The sequence below is a fragment of the Entelurus aequoreus genome, linkage group LG07, assembly GCF_033978785.1.
Source record: "Entelurus aequoreus isolate RoL-2023_Sb linkage group LG07, RoL_Eaeq_v1.1, whole genome shotgun sequence".
Lineage (NCBI taxonomy): Eukaryota > Metazoa > Chordata > Actinopteri > Syngnathiformes > Syngnathidae > Entelurus > Entelurus aequoreus.
This window is the reverse complement of record NC_084737.1, coordinates 14,856,428-14,875,556: the sequence shown is the minus strand read 5'-3', so window position 1 is coordinate 14,875,556 and position 19,129 is coordinate 14,856,428. Positions and strand designations below refer to the sequence as shown.

At 40.6% G+C, this 19,129-nt stretch overlaps 1 protein-coding gene across 1 annotated transcript in view; it reads right to left on the bottom strand.

Annotated features, from left to right (window-relative positions):
* Positions 1-19,129, bottom strand: part of itpr3 (inositol 1,4,5-trisphosphate receptor, type 3) — a 149,991-nt gene that overhangs the window by 113,109 nt on the left and 17,753 nt on the right. Inside the window, exons 3-9 of the mRNA XM_062052648.1 lie at positions 17,403-17,524; positions 13,658-13,744; positions 8,007-8,165; positions 3,721-3,819; positions 3,559-3,642; positions 3,343-3,489; positions 3,181-3,276 (exon numbers count right to left, since the gene is read on the bottom strand). Coding sequence (XP_061908632.1) covers positions 3,181-3,276; positions 3,343-3,489; positions 3,559-3,642; positions 3,721-3,819; positions 8,007-8,165; positions 13,658-13,744; positions 17,403-17,524 — 794 coding nt within the window. The remainder of the gene's footprint in view (positions 1-3,180; positions 3,277-3,342; positions 3,490-3,558; positions 3,643-3,720; positions 3,820-8,006; positions 8,166-13,657; positions 13,745-17,402; positions 17,525-19,129) is intronic.

The window sequence follows — 19,129 nt, the reverse complement described above, 5'->3', positions numbered from 1 at the left end:
GATAGATTTGTAGTTGATCTAGAAATTTAAAAACTGAAAAGCACTGATTTATAGAATAAAGCATTGAAAGTAAAGAAAAAAATGGACTTAACACTTTTATGAATGAGGCCATTTTGGATCCCCAAGATCTTTAGTGTATTTTTGTTTTTTAACTGTCATTGGTCAAAATGTCTGTTGTTATGAATTATTGACTTAATTAAGGCTTTAATTACTTCACATCAAATATTCCATTTTTATTTTTTATTTTGTGTTTTTGCCATGAAAATTAGGGTTTGACAAAAAGGGCATAAAACATTAAAAAAAACATTTTTTACTTCATGTCGACGGATAGATTTGTAGTTGATCTAGAAATTTAAGCATTGAAAGTAAAACAAATTAAATTGACTTGACACTTATGAATGAGGCCCTTTTGGATCCCCAATATCTTTAGTATATTTTTTTTTTAACTGTCATTTGTCAAAATCTCTGTGTTTATGAATTATTGACTTATTTAAGGCTTTAATTACTTCACATCAAATACTGCATTTTTATTTATTTTTTTTTGTGTTTTTGCCATAAAAAATGTTCTTTGATAAAAAGGGCATAAAACCTAAAAAAATATTTTTACTTTATGTCGACGGATAGATTTGTAGTTGATCTAGAAATTTAAAAACTGAAAAGCACTGATTTAGAGAATAAAGCATTGAAAGTGAAGAAAAAAATTTACTTAACACTTTTATGAATGAGGCCCTTTTGGATCCCCAAGATCTTTAACGTATTTTTTTTTTTAAATGTCATTGGTCGAAATCACTGTTTCAAATTATTGACTTATGTAATGCTTCAATTACTTCAAATCAAATATTCCAATTAGATTTTTTATTTTTTTTTTTATTTTGTGTTTTTGCCATAACAAATAGGGTTTGACAAAAAGGGCATAAAACATTAAAAAAAATAATAATAACTTCATGTCGACGGATAGATTTGTAGTTGATCTAGAAATTTAAGCATTGAAAGTAAAACAAATTAAATTGACTTGACACTTATGAATGAGGCCCTTTTGGATCCCCAATATCTTTAGTATATATTCTTTTAACTGTGGTTGGTCAAAACCTCTCTTAAGGCTTCAATTACTTCACATCAAATATTCCATATTTTTTAATTATTTTTTTTTTTGCCATAAAAAATAGGGTTATCTTTGATAAAAAGGGCATAAAACATAAAAAAATATTTTTACTTTATGTCGACAGATAGATTTGTAGTTGATCTAGAAATTTAAAAACTGAAAAGCACTGATTTATAGAATAAAGCATTGAAAGTAAAGAAAAAAATGGACTTAACACTTTTATGAATGAGGCCCTTTTGGATCCCCAAGATCTTTAATGTATTTTTTTTTTTTTAACTGTCATTGGTCAAAATCATTGTTTCAAATTATTTACTTATTTAATGCTTCAATTACTTCAAATCAAATATTCCAATTAGATTTTTTTATTTTTTTTTTATTTTGTGTTTTTGCCATAACAAATAGGGTTTGACAAAAAGGGCATAAAACATTAAAAAAATAATAATAATAACTTCATGTCGACGGATAGATTTGTAGTTGATCTAGAAATTTAAGCATTGAAAGTAAATAAAATAAAATAGACTTAACACTTTTATGAATGAGGCCCTTTTGGATCCCTAATATCTTTAGTATATATTTTTTTAACTGTCACTGGTCAACATCTCTGTGAATTATGAATTATTGACTTATTTAAGGCTTCAATTACTTCACATCAAATATTCCATTTTGATTTTTTTATTTTTTATTATTTTTTGTTTTTGCCATAAAAGTAGGGTTTTCTTTGATAAAAAGGGCATAAAACCTAAAAAAATATTTTTACTTCATGTCGACGGATATATTTGAAGTTGATCTTGAAATTTTAAAACTGAAAAGCACTGGTTTTACAGAATAAAGCATTGAAAGTAAAGAAAAAAATGGACTTAACACTTTTATGAATGAGGCCCTTTTAGATCTCCAAGATCTTTAATGTATTTTTTTTTTTAACTGTCATTGGTCAAAATCACTGTTTCAAATTATTGACTTATTTAATGCTTCAATTACTTCACAACAAATATTCCATTTTTGTGGGTGTGTGTTTTTGCATAAGGGCATGAAACATTTTTTTTTTTTAAATAACTTCATGTCGAAGGATTTGTAGTTGATCTAGAAATTTAAGCATTGAAAGTAAAGGGAAAAAAACGACTTAACACTTTTGTGAATGAGGCCCTTTTGGATCCCCAATATCTTTAGTGTATTTTTTTTAAAACTGTCATTGGTCAAAATCTCTGTTGTTATGAATTATCAATCAATCAAAGTTTATTTATATAGCCCTAAATCACAAGTGTCTCAAAGGGCTGCATAAGCCACAAATTATTGACTTATTTAAGGCTTCAATTACTTTACATCAAATATTCCATTTTGATTTTTTTTTGCCATAAAAAATAGGGTTTTCTTTGACAAAAAGGACATAAAACATTAAAAAAAATTTAACTTCATGTGGACGGATAGATTTGTAGTTGATCTAGAAATGTAAGCATTGAAAGTAAAGAAAAGAAAATAGACTTAACTTATGAATGAGGCCCTTTTGGATCCCTAATATCTTTAGTATATATTTTTTTAACTGTCATTGGTCAACATCTCTGTTGTTATGAATTATTGACTTATTTAAGGCTTCAATTACTTCACATCAAATATTCCATTTTGATTTTTAGATTTTTTATTATTTTTTGTTTTTGCCATAAAAGTAGGGTTTTCTTTGATAAAAAGGGCATAAAACCTAAAAAAATATTTTTACTTCATGTCGACGGATAGATTTGTAGTTGATCTAGAAATTTAAGCATTTAAAGTAAAAAAATATATCACCGTATGAATAACTTTTAAAGTGTTATGACTGACACCCTTTCTGGTTTACCGAATTTTCAGAATTTACCCAACTTAAAGGGAGCCCCGAAAGTAAAAAATAAAATAAAAATTAAAAAAATAAAAAATAAAAATATTGGTTTTAAGATTGAAAAATGCTTTGATTTTTCAGTTGCGGCCCTCAGTGGAAAAAGTTTGGACACCCCCGTTCTTTACAGACTGTCACTTCCTGTTTCTCTTTTACATCAAACTGTTTTCATTCATTGGTTCAGGGCTCAAAAGAGTACTGTTGCCATGGTTACCTCAGCTGCCAGGTAGTTCCCAGTGGCCAGGTGTTTGAAACGGTACAAGCTGTTCCAGTGTCCCGCCCCTCCGCGACACGGGTCATGGTGGACCACCTAAAGGGGGAAGTGATGTAGGAGCCTGACGGTAACTTGATGGTATTACCGGACTTAGCATCGTACCTCGACCTCCCACAGGGCGTTGGAGCTGGTCGCCGACGTGGCCGACTGTCTGAGTGTGGTGCGTAGGAAAACGTGAATTTTGCTCTTGTACTCGTCGCAGGTGAGAAACTTCTCCTGCTCGGCGTGGAACAAGCGCACCACGTCGCCCTAGGAGAGACACCACAACCACGTGCGTCAGCCGTCTTTGCGTGACACCATCCATCGAGGCCGACTCACGCCTTTGAGCACTTCCTCCCGGTGGTCGCTGAACATCATGAACAGGTTGATTTTCCAGCTGGTGTTGCAGTTCACAGAGTTCACCTGTAGGAGGCGCACAGACACGTGAGAACTGGCTCCAACACCATGTTAAAGCTGGAGAGGAAGGCGTGGCGCTCTGACCTCCTTACAGCCCGGATGGTCGCTCAGCTCGTAGTTTGAGGCGTGGAGCGGCTGGCCGGCGTTGACAGGGTTCAAGATCACTTTGTCTCCCACCACCACCTGGGGGTGCCAGAGCACAACTTTAGTCTTATTGTTGGTCATTACAATATGTCTGACACCTGGTATGACAACATATGTTCAAAATGTCCTACAACAAGTCACAGTGTTTCCCACACATTCATTTATTTGTGGCGGCCCGCCACGAAAGAATTACGTCCGCCACAAATACTTTTTTTTTTTTTTGTTTTTTTTTGTCCTGTCCAGCTTCTCAGGCAAATCATATAGTTGATGTAGATGCCCATATAGGCTGTTCAGATTTACTTTACAAAAGAGAAGTGTAGGATACTTCTCTTGTTGCCTTATTTGTTTTTGACCACTACTGTTTTCTGTTTATTTGTTACTGACTGTGGCAGGACACCTCTGCCTCTGTTTCACTTTATGTTGCTGGTAAATAATATGGTTGTAGTAGTAGGCTAAAGTTAAAATATTTAGTATGCACTAATTAAAGGGGCAGAGCTTTAAGAGACAGTTTAGCTTTTATATTTTATAATATATATTTTTTGTAAGAACCTCAATTAATAAATATATTTCAGTGAATAACTTATTGTTCAAATCTGTATATAAATATGTACATAAAGTGTTGTAATTATATTGTAAAATGGATGGATGGATGGATGGATGTTTAAAACAAAACTGTTATTATTAATTAGTAAGTATACATTTTTTGAGCCTTTTTAGAGAAAATCATATCATTGTAGTAAATTATGCAAATTACTCGATGATGTCATGTGACCACGCCCATAGCCACGCCCATAGCCACTCCCCCACCGTCACAGGTATCTTGGCAGTTTATGGGAAACACTGAGTCAACATTCAAACTGATTCTCACCTAAAATTAGGCAATTCTTGGTACTTGGGAATCAACACCTGTACTCAACGGTACCAATTTTTGGTACTCCTGTTTCTAAATAAATAGGAATTATGTTTATATTAAAATCAATTTTTTTGATTGCAACATTTAAAAATGAGCCAATTATGACAACCGCTGTCCGGTTCTTGTATCTTTTTCTATTATCACATTTCTGAGTCTCATTTGCAAGTATGGAATTAATTTGCAATTACAATTGCAAGTCCAAGACGTTAGATGACAGTAGTGTTTAGTTTATGGTGTGTTGTTTTGTTTTTTGTTGCGCCCTACAAAGTGTTAATACTGCAAGTATTGCACCAGTTACGCACCGGCTGTTTGATTGTAACGTGGATCTTAGTTGTAGTTTTCATGAACAAATCTGGAGGTGTTAAAATTGCCTTGTAAAACCACTAAGGCTAATAAGTAGCATGTCAACAGTCTATGTTAGCATCAAGTTATTTTTTCATTGCAACATTTAAAAATGAGCCAATTATGACAACCGCTGTCCGGTTCTTGTATCTTTTTTTATCATCACATTTCTGAGTCTCATTTGCAAGTATAGAATTAAGTTGCAATTACAGTAGCAAGTCCAAGACGTTAGATGACAGTAGTGTATAGTTTATGGTGTGCTGTTGTTTTTTGTTGCGCCCTAAAAAGTGTTAATACTGCAAGTATTGCACCAGTTACACACCGGCTGTTTGATTGTAACGTGGATTTTAGTTGTAGTTTTCATAAACAAATCTGGAGGTGTTAAAATTGCCTTGTAAAACCACTAAGGCTAATAAGTAGCATATCAACAGTCTATGTTAGCATCAAGTTATTTTTTCGTTGCAACATCTAAAAATGAGCCGATTATGACAACCGCTGTCCAGTTCTTGTATCTTTTTTTATTATCACATTTCAAGGTCTCATTTGCAAGTAGAGAATTAAGTTGCAATTACAGTAGCAAGTCCAAGACGTTAGATGACAGTAGTGTATAGTTTATGGTGTGTTGTTTTGTTTTTTTGTTGCGCCCTACAAAGTGTTAATACTGCAAGTATTGCACTAGTTACACACCGGCTGTTTGATTGTAACGTGGATCTTAGTTGTAGTTTTCATGAACAAATCTAGAGGTGTTAAAATTGCCTTGTAAAACCACTAAGGCTAATAAGTAGCATGTCAACAGTCTATATTAGCATCAAGTTACTTTTTCGTTGCAACATCTGAAAATTAGCCGATTATGACAACCGTTGTGTCTTTTTTTATTATCAAATTTCTGAGTCTCATTTGCAAGTATAGAATTAAGTTGCAATTACAGTAGCAAGTCCAAGACATTAGATGACAGTAGTGTATAGTTTATGGTGTGTTGTTGTTTTGTGTTGCGCCCTAAAAAGTGTTAATACTGCAAGTATTGTACCAGATTGTAACGTGGATCTTAGTTGTAGTTTTCATGAACACATCTGGAGGTGTTGAAATTGCCATGTAAAATCACTAATGCTACTCAGTAGCATGTCAACAGTGTATGTCAGCATCAAGTTAACGCATTTTAAAAGCCATACTTTATTGACGTTGGAGCGGTTTTTTTTGTGTCAATTTCGTTGTTGGCATTGAAAATGTCAACAATACCAAGAGGTAGTTTGGCTGAGTCCACTCTCAGTGCTGCTGGAGTGATCGCCGGGCATGAAGTCACGCGTAACCCACATACCGTACAGGGTTTCCCACACATTCATTTATTTGTGGCGGCCCGCCACGGAAGAATTACGTCCGCCACTAATAAAAAAAAATTAAAATAAATAAATAAAAATTGTTTTTTTTTGTCCTCTCCAGCTTCTCAGGCAAAGCATATAGTTGATGTAGATGCCCATATCGGCTGTTCAGATTTACTTTACAAAAGAGAAGTGTAGGATACTTCTCTTGTTGCCTTATTTGTATTTGACTTTATTAAATGTATTTATATTAGAAACACAACATGTGTATATAACAAAGGGTGCAAAGTCTGCAGGCAGCAGGAAACACATGGTTAAGTATAGGGAGTAAAACTGATGGCAGTCTAAAGTTCAAGATTTTTGGAGCTCTTTGTTCAGTGGATCAGATGTTTGATAAAGCTCTGTGTCTATCTACCACCACTACTGTTTTCTGTTTATTTGTTACTGACTGTGGCAGGACACCTCTGCCTCTGTTTCACTTTATGTTGCTGGTAAATAATATGGTTGTAGTAGTAGGCTAAAGTTAAATTATTTAGTATGCACTAATTAAAGGGGCAGAGCTTTGAGACATTTTAGCTTCTATATTTTATAAGATATATTTTTTGTAAGAACCACAATTAATAAATATATTTCAGTGAATAACTTACTGTTCAAATCTGTATATAAATATGTACATAAAGTGTTGTAATTATATTGTAAAATGGATGGATGGATGGATAGATGGACATTTAAAACAAAACTGTTATTATTAATTAGTAAGTATACATTTTTTGAGCATTTTTAGAGAAAATCAAATCATTGTAGTAAATTATGCAAATTACCGTAATTTCCGGACTATAAGCCGCTACTTTTTCCCCTCGTTCTGGTCCCTGCGGCTTATACAACGGTGCGGCTTATTTACGGCCTGTTCTTCTCCGACACCGACGAAGAGGATTTCGGTGGTTTTAGTACGCAGGAGGAAGACGATGACACAATGATTAAAGACTGACTTTTCATATACCGGTAGGCTGGTTATTTTGATAACGTACAGGCTGAGGCGAGCACTTTGTATTACTTTGCACCGTTGTATTATTTGTACTCTGCACGAATGCTGTTCGCCATGTCAAAGATGTGAAAGTTTGATTGAATGATTGAAAGATTTATTGTTAATAAATGGGACGCTTTGCGTTCCCAAACAGTCATCTCTGTCCCGACAATCCCCTCCGTGGTAGCAGGAACCCCTATATACTACGGTAATTACACATCAAAACCCTGCGGCTTATAGTCGGGTGCGGCTTATATATGGAGCAATCTGTATTTTCCCCTAAATTTAGCTGGTGCGGCTTATAGTCAGGTGCGGCTTATAGTCCGGAAATTACGGTACTCGATGATGTCATGGTGACCACGCCCATAGCCACGCCCCCACCGCCACAGGTATCTTGGCAGTTTATGGGAAACACTGCCGTAGGACCGACGGAATCCCGGTACCAAAATATTGGTATCGGAACACAAAGCTAAGAAGTGGACGTTTCTTTCACCTAGCTTAGCATAAACCAACGTTGGGTTTAGCATTTTCAATGCACAAAATGCTCCCGTCAATGTATCTGTACGCAGACCCGGCTGGAAAACGCTTTGAGGCTGGACTGGCGAGTGTAAACATTGTGAGGCATGGTTACATTGTCTCCGTTGGCGCGCAGCTTCCAGAAAGGTTGGATGAAGAGCCACGAGCCTTCGTTGCCCGTCCCGTCCAGTGTGACGCGCATGGCGTTCTTCTCCAGCAGCGCGGGCAGTCGCTTGTTCACGGTCAGGTACTTGTTGCTCTTCATGTGCAGCAGCTGCAGGGCCAAGAAGAAGAACTAGATGACTGCGTGTCAATGCTCCAATGCTGAAGTTGAACTGAAATGCTGACAGAATGTAGTATAAATGTAAGAATAGTTTGAATGTTGGAATGGTTTGAATGTTGAAGAGTTTGAATTTCCAGGAAAACCGGAATTTGAATGTCCAGGATGAGTGGAATGTGTTGCTGTTGGAAGGTTCTGAATAGGTTGATAAACGTGGGAATTGTGCAACTTGGAAAAATGTCCCATTGAATGGGAACTTCCTGGAAATTTGGGAATTTTGGGAAAGGTGGGATTTTTAAAAAAAAATGATTAGGAGCATGAATGTCCTGAATGAGCTGAATTGGTTGGTGTTGGAATTGTTTAAATCAGTCAAGAAATGTTGAAGGAGTAACAGTTTTTTAATTGAAAAATGGTATTGCGGAATTTCAGGGAACCCGGGAATTTTTCAAGTTCCTAAACCACCTTTTTTTTGTCCTGACGAAGAGGAATGTTTTGATAGTGGCACGGTTGAAATGGGTTGGAAAATGTGAAAGGAGTCATCGCACTAAAAAAGGTTGGAAATAAGGTTAGAGAATAATCAGATAGAAAATGTGGGAGTTGGGGAGCTTTGAAAAATTTCCCAGTTATTTCCATGGGAATTTCATGGACATTTGGGAATTTCGGGAAAAGCGGGAATTTTTTTGAACACGCTAAAAGACTCGAATGGTCTGAATGAGTTGAAATGGTTGGTGTTGGAATTGTTCAAATCGGTCGAGAAATTTAACATTTTTAATTGAGAAATGGTATTACGGAATTCCTGGAATTTTGGGAAAACCGGGAATTTTTCCAGTTAAAAAAACAACTTCTTTTTTTTAAGAGGAATGTGTTGATGGTGGAACGGTTAAGTGGGTTGAAAAATGTGGAAGGAGTAGTCGCCAGAAAAAATTGTTTAAAAAAAATCGTGAATTCTACGAATTCCTGGAGTTTTTTGCAGCTTGGAAAAATGATAGTTTGAATTTCCAGAATGAGTGGAATATGTTGAAGTTGGAATGGTTTGAATCGGTTGAAAAATGTGGAAATGGTGAAAGTTGCCAAATGGTCAATTCATGTCCCGGAAAACCTGAAATAGTGGGAAATCTGGGAATTTTTTTGGAATTTGTCAAGGAAAAGACCGCGATTCCCGAATAAGATGAATAGTTTGAACTTGGAACGGTTTGAATTGAATGAAAAATGTGGAAGGTACAACGTGCCAAAATCTGGAAAAGAGGAAGAAGAACAAATAGATGACTTTTGGTGTAGAAAACTATCCATCCATCCATCCATCCATCTTCTTCCGCTTATCCGAGGTCGGGTCGCGGGGGCATCAGCCTAAGCAGGGAAACCCAGACTTCCCTCTCCCCAGCCACTTCGTCCAGATCTTCCCGGGGGATCCCGAGGCGTTCCCAGGCCAGCCGGGAGACATAGTCTTCCCAACGTGTCCTGGGTCTTCCCTGTGGCCTCCTACCGGTCGGACGTGCCCTAAACACCTCCCTAGGGAGGCGTTCGGGTGGCATCCTGACCAGATGCCCGAACCACCTCAACTGGCTCCTCTCGATGTGGAGGAGCAGCGGCTTTACTTTGAGCTCCCCCTGGATGGCAGAGCTTCTCACCCTATCTCTAAGGGAGAGCCCCGCCACCCGGCGGAGGAAACTCATTTCGGCCGCTTGTACCCGTGATCTTGTCCTTTCGGTCATAACCCAAAGCTCATGACCATAGGTGAGGATGGGAACGTAGATCGACCGGTAAATTGAGAGCTTTGCCTTCCGGCTCAGCTCCTTCTTCACCACAACGGATCGATACAGCGTCCGCATTACTGAAGACGCCGCACCAATCCGCCTGTTGATCTCACGATCCACTCTTCCCTCACTCGTGAACAAGACTCCAAGGAACTTGAACTCCTCCACTTGGGGCAGGGTCTCCTCCGCAACCCGGAGATGGCACTCCACCCTTTTCCGGGCGAGAACCATGGACTCTGACTTGGAGGTGCTGATTCTCATCCTAGTCGCTTCACACTCAGCTGCGAACCGATCCAGTGAGAGCTGAAGATCCTGGCCAGATGAAGCCATCAGGACCACATCATCTGCAAAAAGCAGAGACCTAATCCTGCAGCCACCAAACCAGATCCCCTCAACGCCTTGACTGCGCCTAGAAATTCTGTCCATAAAAGTTATGAACAGAATCGGTGACAAAGGGCAGCCTTGGCGGAGACCAACCCTCGTGTCCGACTTACTGCCGGCAATGCGGACCAAACTCTGGCACTGATCATACAGGGATCGGACCGCCACAATCAGACAGTCCGATACCCCATACTCTCTGAGCACTCCCCACAGGACTTCCCGAGGGACACGGTCAAATGCCTTCTCCAAGTCCACAAAACACATGTAGACTGGTTGGGCAAACTCCCATGCACCTTCAAGGACCCTGCCGAGAGTATAGAGCTGGTCCACAGTTCCACGACCAGGACGAAAACCACACTGTTCCTCCTGAATCCGAGGTTTTACTATCCGGCGTAGCCTCCTCTCCAGCACACCCGAATAGACCTTACCGGGAAGGCTGAGGAGTGTGATCCCACGATAGTTGGAACACACCCTCCGGTTCCCCTTCTTAAAGAGAGGAACCACCACCCCGGTCTGCCAATCCAGAGGTACCACCCCCGATGTCCACGCGATGCTGCAGAGTCTTGTCAACCAAGACAGCCCCACAGCATCCAGAGCCTTAAGGAACTCCGGGCGGATCTCATCCATCCCCGGGGCCTTGCCACCGAGGAGCTTTTTAACTACCTCAGCAACCTCAGCCCCAGAAATAGGAGAGCCCACCACAGATTCCCCAGGCACTGATTCCTCATAGGAAGACGTGTTGGTGGGATTGAGGAGGTCTTCGAAGTATTCCCTCCACCGATCCACAACATCCGCAGTCGAGGTCAGCAGAACACCATCCTCACCATACACGGTGTTGATAGGAAGGGAAAGCAGTGCACTGAGGCGGCGGATGGTGGTCCAGAATCGCTTCGAAGCCGTCCGGAAGTCGTTTTCCATGGCTTCCCCGAACTCCTCCCATGTCCGAGTTTTTGCCTCCGCGACCGCTGAAGCCGCACACCGCTTGGCCCGTCAGTACCTGTCCGCTGCCTCAGGAGTCCTATGAGCCAAAAGAACCCAATAGGACTCCTTCTTCAGCTTGACGGCATCCCTCACCGCCGGTGTCCACCAACGGGTTCTAGGATTACCGCCACGACAGGCACCAACTACCTTGCGGCCACATCTCCAATCAGCCGCCTCGACAATAGAGGCGCGGAACATGGTCCATTTGGACTCAATGTCCAGCACCTCCCTCGTGACATGTTCAAAGTTCTTCCGGAGGTGGGAATTGAAACTCTCTCTGACAGGAGACTCTGCCAGACGTTCCCAGCAAACCCTCACAATGCGTTTGGACCTGCCAGGTCTGTGCGGCATCATCCCCCACCATCGCAGCCAACTCACCACCAGGTGGTGATCGGTAGAAAGCTCCGCCCCTCTCTTCACCCGAGTGTCCAAAACATGAGGCCGCAAATCCGACGACACAACTACAAAGTCGATCATGGAACTGCGGCCTAGGGTGTCCCGGTGCCAAGTGCACATATGGACACCCTTATGTTTGAACATGGTGTTCGTTATGGACAATCTGTGACGGGCACAAAAGTCCAAGAACAAAACACCGCTCGGGTTCAGATCCGGGCGGCCATTCTTCCCAATCACGCCTCTCCAGGTTTCACTGTCGCTGCCAACATGAGCGTTGAAGTCCCCCAGTAGAACGAGGGAATCACCCGGGGGGAGCACTCTCAAGTACTCCCTCGAGCGAATCCAAAAAGGGTGGGTACTCTGAGCTGCGGTTTGGCGCGTAAGCGCAAACCACAGTCAGGACCTGTTCCCCCACCCGAAGGCGGAGGGAAGCTACCCTCTCGTCCACCGGGTTGAACTCCAACATGCAGGCTCTGAGCCGGGGGGCAACAAGAATTGCCACCCCAGCCCGTCGCCTCTCACTGCCGGCAACGCCAGAGTGGAAGAGAGTCCAGCCCCTCTCGAGAGAACTGGTTCCAGAGCCCTTGCTGTGCGTCGAAGTGAGTCCGACTATGTCTAGCTGGAACTTCCCCACCTCGCGCACTAGCTCAGGCTCCTTCCCCCACAGCGAGGTGACGTTCTACGTCCCAAGAGCTAGCTTCTGTAGCTGAGGATCGGACCGCCAAGTGCCCTGCCTTCGGCCGCCGCCCAGCTCACTTCGCACCCGACCTCTATGACCCCTGCTATGGGTGGTGAGCCCATTGGAGGGGGGACCCACGTTGCCTCTTCGGGCTGTGCCCGGCCGGGCCCCATGGGGACAGGCCCGGCCAGCAGGCGCTCGCCATCGTGCCCCACCTCCGGGCCTGGCTCCAGAGGTGGGCCCCGGTGACCCGCGTCCGGTCGAGGGAAATCTGGGTTCCTTGTTTTTATCTTTCATTGAGGTCTTCGAGCTGCTCTTTGTCTGATCCCTCACCTAGGACCAGTTTGCCTTGGGAGACCCTACCAATGCCCCCGGACAACATAGCTCCTAGGATCATTGGGACACGCAAACTCCTCTACCACGGTAAGGTGGCAGCTCAGAGAGGAGATAAGACGCCGACTCGCTGCTAACATGAGAGCCGGGAGAGTCAACCATGCAGCCGAGTCCCTGGTAAAGACGGTGTACTAACATACTGTTATGTATCAGTGGCCTAGTGGTTAGAGTGTCCGCCCTGAGATCGGTAGGTTGTGAGTTCAAACCCCGGCCGAGTCATACCAAAGACTATAAAAATGGGACTCATTACCTCCCTGCTTGGCACTCAGCATCAAGGGTTGGAACTGAGGGTTAAATCACCAAAAATGATTCCAGGGCGCGGCACCGCTGCTGCCCACTGCTCCCCTCACCTCTCAGGGGGTGAACAAGGGGATGGGTCAAATGCAGAGGACAAATTTCACCACACCTAGTGTGTGTGTGTGACAATCATTGGTACTTTAACTTAACTTAATTATTCATGTGTTCTCTACTGGCGCTAACATGCATTGTTTTTATCTAAATTCCAACACATCTCAGACTGACACACAAACACGTACAGTATGTACACTGCTATGCACGCACACACACACACATACTTTTTCACAGGATAACCTCACTGACTTTCTCTGAGCAAGAACCACACCCACTCTGTGTGTGTGTGTGTGTGCACGTTGATACAGAGTCAATATTGACTTCAACAGCAATCAGCATTGACACAAAGAATTGTGCGGGCGTGCGTGTGTGTGTGTGTGTAGTGCGTGACTGTACATGCATGCATTGTAGCAAAAGGACACGTTTCCATGGCAACAAGGGAGGGATCAGCGCGTGTGTGTATAAGGGTATTGTGTGAAAGTTGTTTCAACTTGTGCACTAATATTTGCCTCTAACGGTTTTTATAACTTTTATGGCGTGAACGTCCTAACCTGGAGGACAGTTCCGTACTTGACAACGTCTCCATGGACCTTCTTGTTCTCCGTCTCGTTTTGCTTCTGCTCCAAATTGGAAGCATGCTGAAAACAAACAAACAAACACACGCACTGTTGAAGTATGCAAAGTATGAAATATTAGTTTAAAACGACACCTCGGCTGTAGCACTAAAAGGCTGCATGTATTTGCTAACATCATGACGATACGTGCAACTCATATACTTACTTATGTTCATATTCATTCTCATTCAATATTAAGTATTCATTATGATTATTATTTGACTCCTGAAGGGCCCCCACCTTAACCAAACATCACCGCCCCACATACACACATTTTGAATATGTTTACGTGCACGAAGAACTAATTATTGACATATTTTAACCCCAAACCAGTGAAGTTGTCATGTTGTGTAAATGGTAAATAAAAACAGAATACCATGATTTGCAAATCCTTTACAATTTATATTCAATTGAATAGACTGCAAAGACAAGATATTTTATGTTAACACTGAGAAACTTCATTTTTTTGGGCAAATAATCATGAACTTAGAATTTAATGGCAGCAACACGTTGCAAAAAAGTTGTCACTGGGGCATTTTTACCACTGTGTTACATGGCCTTTCCTTTTAACAACACTCAGTAAACGTTTGGGAACTGAGGAGACACATTTTTTAAGCTTCTCAGGTGGAATTCTTTCCCATTCTTGCTTGATGTACAGCTTAAGTTGTTCAACAGTCCGGGGTCTCCGTTGTGGTATTTTAGGCTTTATAATGCGCCATACATTTTCAATGGGAGACTACAGGCAGGCCAGTCTTTTACTATGAAGCCAAGCTGTTGTAACACATGACTTGGCATTGTCTTGCTGAAATAAGCAGGGGCAACATATTTTGCTCCAAAACCTTTATGTACCTTTCAGCATTAATGGTGCCTTCACAGACGTGTAAGTTACCCACGCCTTGGGTACTAATACACCCCCATACCATCACAGATGCTGGCTTTTCAAATTTGCGCCTATAACAATCCGGATGGTTCTTTTCCTCTTTGTTCCCGAGGACAGGACGTACACAGTTTCCAAAAAAAATTTGAAATGTGGACTCGTCAGACCAAAGAACACTTTGCATCAGTCCATCTTAAATGAGCTGGGGCCCAGCGAAGCCTGCGGCATTTCTGGGTGTTGTTGATAAATGGCTTTCGCTTTGCATAGTAGAGTTTTAACTTGCACATACAGATGTAGCGACAAACTGTAGTCACTGACAGTGGTTTTCTAAAGTGTTCCTGAGCCCATGTGGTGATATCCTTTACACACTGATGTCGCTTTTTGATGCATACCGCCTGAGGGATCGACGATTCGTAATATCATCGCTTACGTGCAGGGATTTCTCCAGATTCTCTGAACCTTTTGATGATATTACGGACCATATATGGTGAAATCCCTAAATTCCTTGCAATATAAAAAAAATATAGTTTTTAATTGTAAAAATGTTCACATGTTTTAATTTGTTGTTGAATTTATTTTAATATTTTTTATAATTATTTCCTGAATTGAAAATCATTACACATTCATTTAGCTCATGGCTGTCCAAACTTTTTCCGCCGCGGGCCACAGACTGACAAATAAAAGTATGCGGGGATTATTTTGCTAGTTTTCACGCTCAAAACCAGTACAACATATGGATTATTTTCCATGAAATAGAAAATGCAATTTCGGCAGAAATTGTGTGTGAAGGCTGAAGAATCAAAACCCATCTGAAATACTAACGGTTAGAACGCTGGCCAGGTAGCGTCAAGTAACAAAAAATATGAGCAAAACGAGCTAAAAAGGCTAGCATGCTAATAGTACAATGCTAACAATAGCATGCTTACGATTAGCATTCGTGAAATACCAAAATATATGACACTGAGGCGTTTACCTGCTAAATTAGCTTAAAAAACTAGCATGTTAAATACTAACTGGAGCATGCATCAAGTATAGATTACTCTGCCACTTATACCTAAAAAAGCTGTTAAAAATTCCAGCATGGTAACGTAGCATACATCAAGTACCAAACTATGACTCTGGTGTATACATATAAAATTAGCTAAACAATTCTAAAAAAAATCCCCATAGGGCTGGGCCGTAAAACAATACCAACATATATATCATGATAGACACATAACTTATGTAAAAAAAAATTTTTAAAAAAGGAAAAAGGCCGATAGAGCTGGGCGATAAAACGATATCAATATATATCATGATACACATAACTTATGTTTAAAAACAAAAGGAAAAATGCCATAGGGCTGGGCCATAAAACGATATCAATATATATCGCAAAAGACATCAAATGGAAATCAATTAAAAAAAACAGTAATTTGAAAAAATCCCCATAGGGCTGGGCCATAAAACGATAATATATATCATGATAGACACATAATTGATAACAAAAAAAATTCAATAAAACATTAATTTGAAAAAATCCCCATAGGGCTGGGCCGTAAAACGATTTTAACATATATATCATGATAGACACAAAACTTGTATAAAAAAAAAAAAGGAAAAAGGCGGATAGGGCTGGGCGATAAAACGATATCAATATATATCATGATAGACACATAACTTATGTTAAAAAAAAAAATCAAAAAAAGGCCATAGGGCTGGACAATAAAACGATATCAATATATATCGCAAAAGACATCAAATTGAAATCAATAAAAAACATTTTGAAAAAACTCCCATAGGGCTGGGTCATAAAACGATAATAAATATCATGATAGACACATAATTGATAACAAAAATAAATAAATTGGAAAAAGGCCGTTAGGGCTGGGCGTTAAAACGATATCAATATACTGTATATCATTACAGACACATAGATATAAAAAAAATTTGAAAAAAAATGGAAAAAGGCCAATAAGGCTGGGCGATAAAACAATTGCATTATATATTGCAAAAGACATAAAATCGATATCAATTTAAAAAAAAAAAACATTCTGGAAAAAATCCCCGTAGGGCTGGACAATACAATTTTATCAATATACAGTATATCGCAAATTAAATAAAATCTAAATCAGTTCAAAAAAATAAAAATAATCGGAAAAAATCCCCATAGGGTTGGGCCATAAAACAAAAATCATGATATCATGATAGACACATAATTGATAACAAATAAATTGAATTTTTTTTTTTTTTTTTTTAAAAGGCCGATAGGGCTGGGCGATAAAACGATATCAATATACAGTATACTGTAAAAGACATCAAATCGAAGTCAATTGGATGGAAATCCTGTCCTCATTTTAATTGAGTTCATCAAATGAGTCATTTTTTTGAGTGTGTGAAATGTTTTCTGTCTATCTGTGTTGGCCCTGCGACTTGTCCAGGGTGTACCCCGCCTTCCGCCCGAATGCAGCTGAGATAGGCTCCAGCACCGCCCGCGACCCCAAAAGGAACAAGCGGTAGAAAATGGATGGATGGAAAGCTAGCCGACTAACGTTAGCATGCTAACAGGTATTATTTGTCAAGTAAAAAAATATTTTAGGCTAAAGCGTATGCCTGCAAAATGTGCACAAAAAGAAAGCTATCATGCTAATAAAAGAAAGCTATCATGCTAATACTAGAATACCAACAATCGTGCCGGATGCTGTTAAAAAAATAGCTACGGACCGTAAATGGCCCCCTGGTTGCACTTTGGACACCCCTGCTTGAGATGCCATTTTTTTGAATAACGTAGGAAAACGATACGTGCAGACTTTAAGTGAATTGTACCTGCAGTTTTTGGAGCAGAACCACGTCGCCAATCTTGTCTTTCTCGTGTTTGGCCTGCTTGGCTTTCCAGAACTGCTTCTGGGCCGAGTAGCGACTCATTGGGCACACCTTGAACAGACAGTCTGAAGGAGGGAACACACAGGGTAGCATGTTAGCACGTTACATTAGCTGCGCTATAAGTTAGCTGGATTGGTCCACCTAGCGCAGAGCTGGGCAAATATTTTGACTCGGGGGGCCACATTGAGAGAAAAAAATGTGTCTTGGGGGCCAAGGCGTATGTGTGTATAAATGATATGTACACATTTAGCTGTAAACATATGCTGTACAGTATGTGTGTTTGGGTCCCTTTTTTTCAGGAACACTAATACCAAAAGTCACAATGTCCGAAAGAGTTCTAAAAAAGTTATGACAGACCACCTCGAAAAAAACGGAATGGAATTTTACAGTTTTTTACTGAATGGCACACCCAAAATAAAGAAAGTGGTATTTACAATATCAACTATGAACAATGAAACACTGAATATTAACAACATACAGACCCCGTTTCCATATGAGTTGGGAAATTCTGTTGGATGTAAATATAAACGGAATACAATGATTTGCAAATCCTTTTCAACACATATTCAATTGAATGCACTACAAAGACAACATATTTGATGTTCAAACTTAATTTTTTTTTTGCAATTAATAATTAGCTTAGAATTTCATGGCTGCAACACATGCCAAAGTAGTTGGGAAAGGGCATGTTCACCACTGTGTTACATGGCCTTTCCTTTTAACAACACTCAGTAAACGATTGGGAACTGAGGAGACACATTTTTGAAGCTTCTCAGGTGGAATTCTTTCCCATTCTTGCTTGATGTACAGCTTAAGTTGTTCAACAGTCCGGGGGTCTCCGTTGTGGCATTTTAGGCTTCATAATGCGCCACACATTTTCAATGGGAGACAGGTCTGGACTACAGGCAGGCCAGTCTAGTACCCGCACTCTTTTACTATGAAGCCATGTTGATGTAACACGTGGCTTGGCATTGTCTTGCTGAAATAAGCAGGGGCGTCCATGGCAACGTTGCTTGGATGGCAACATATGTTGCTCCAAAACCTGTATGTACCTTTCAGCATTAATGGTGCCTTCACAGATGTGTAAGTTACCCATGTCTTGGGCACTAATAATAATAATAATAATGGATTAGATTTTATATCGCGCTTTTCTATTATTAGATACTCAAAGCGCTCACAGAGAAGTGGGAACCCATCATTCATTCACTATGGTGGTGGTAAGCTACATTTGTAGCCACAGCTGCCCTGGGGTAGACTGACGGAAGCGAGGCTGCCAGTTTGCGCCTACGGCCCCTCCAACCACCACCTATCATTCATTCATCATCCATTCACCAGTGTGAGCGGCACCGGGGGCAAGGGTGAAGTGTCCTGCCCGAGGACACAACGGCAGCGATTTGGATGTCAAGAGGTGGGGAGCGAACCTGCAACCCTCAGGTTTCTGGCACGGCCGCTCTACCCACTACGCCATACCGCCCCGAATACACCCCCATACCATCACAGATGCTGGCTTTTCAACTTTGCGCCTAGAACAATCCGGATGGTTCTTTTCCTCTTTGGTCCGGAGGATACGACGTCCACAGTTTCCAAAAACAATTTGAAATGTGGACTCATCAGACCACAGAACACTTTTCCACTTTGTATCAGTCCATCTTAGATGAGCTCAGGCCCAG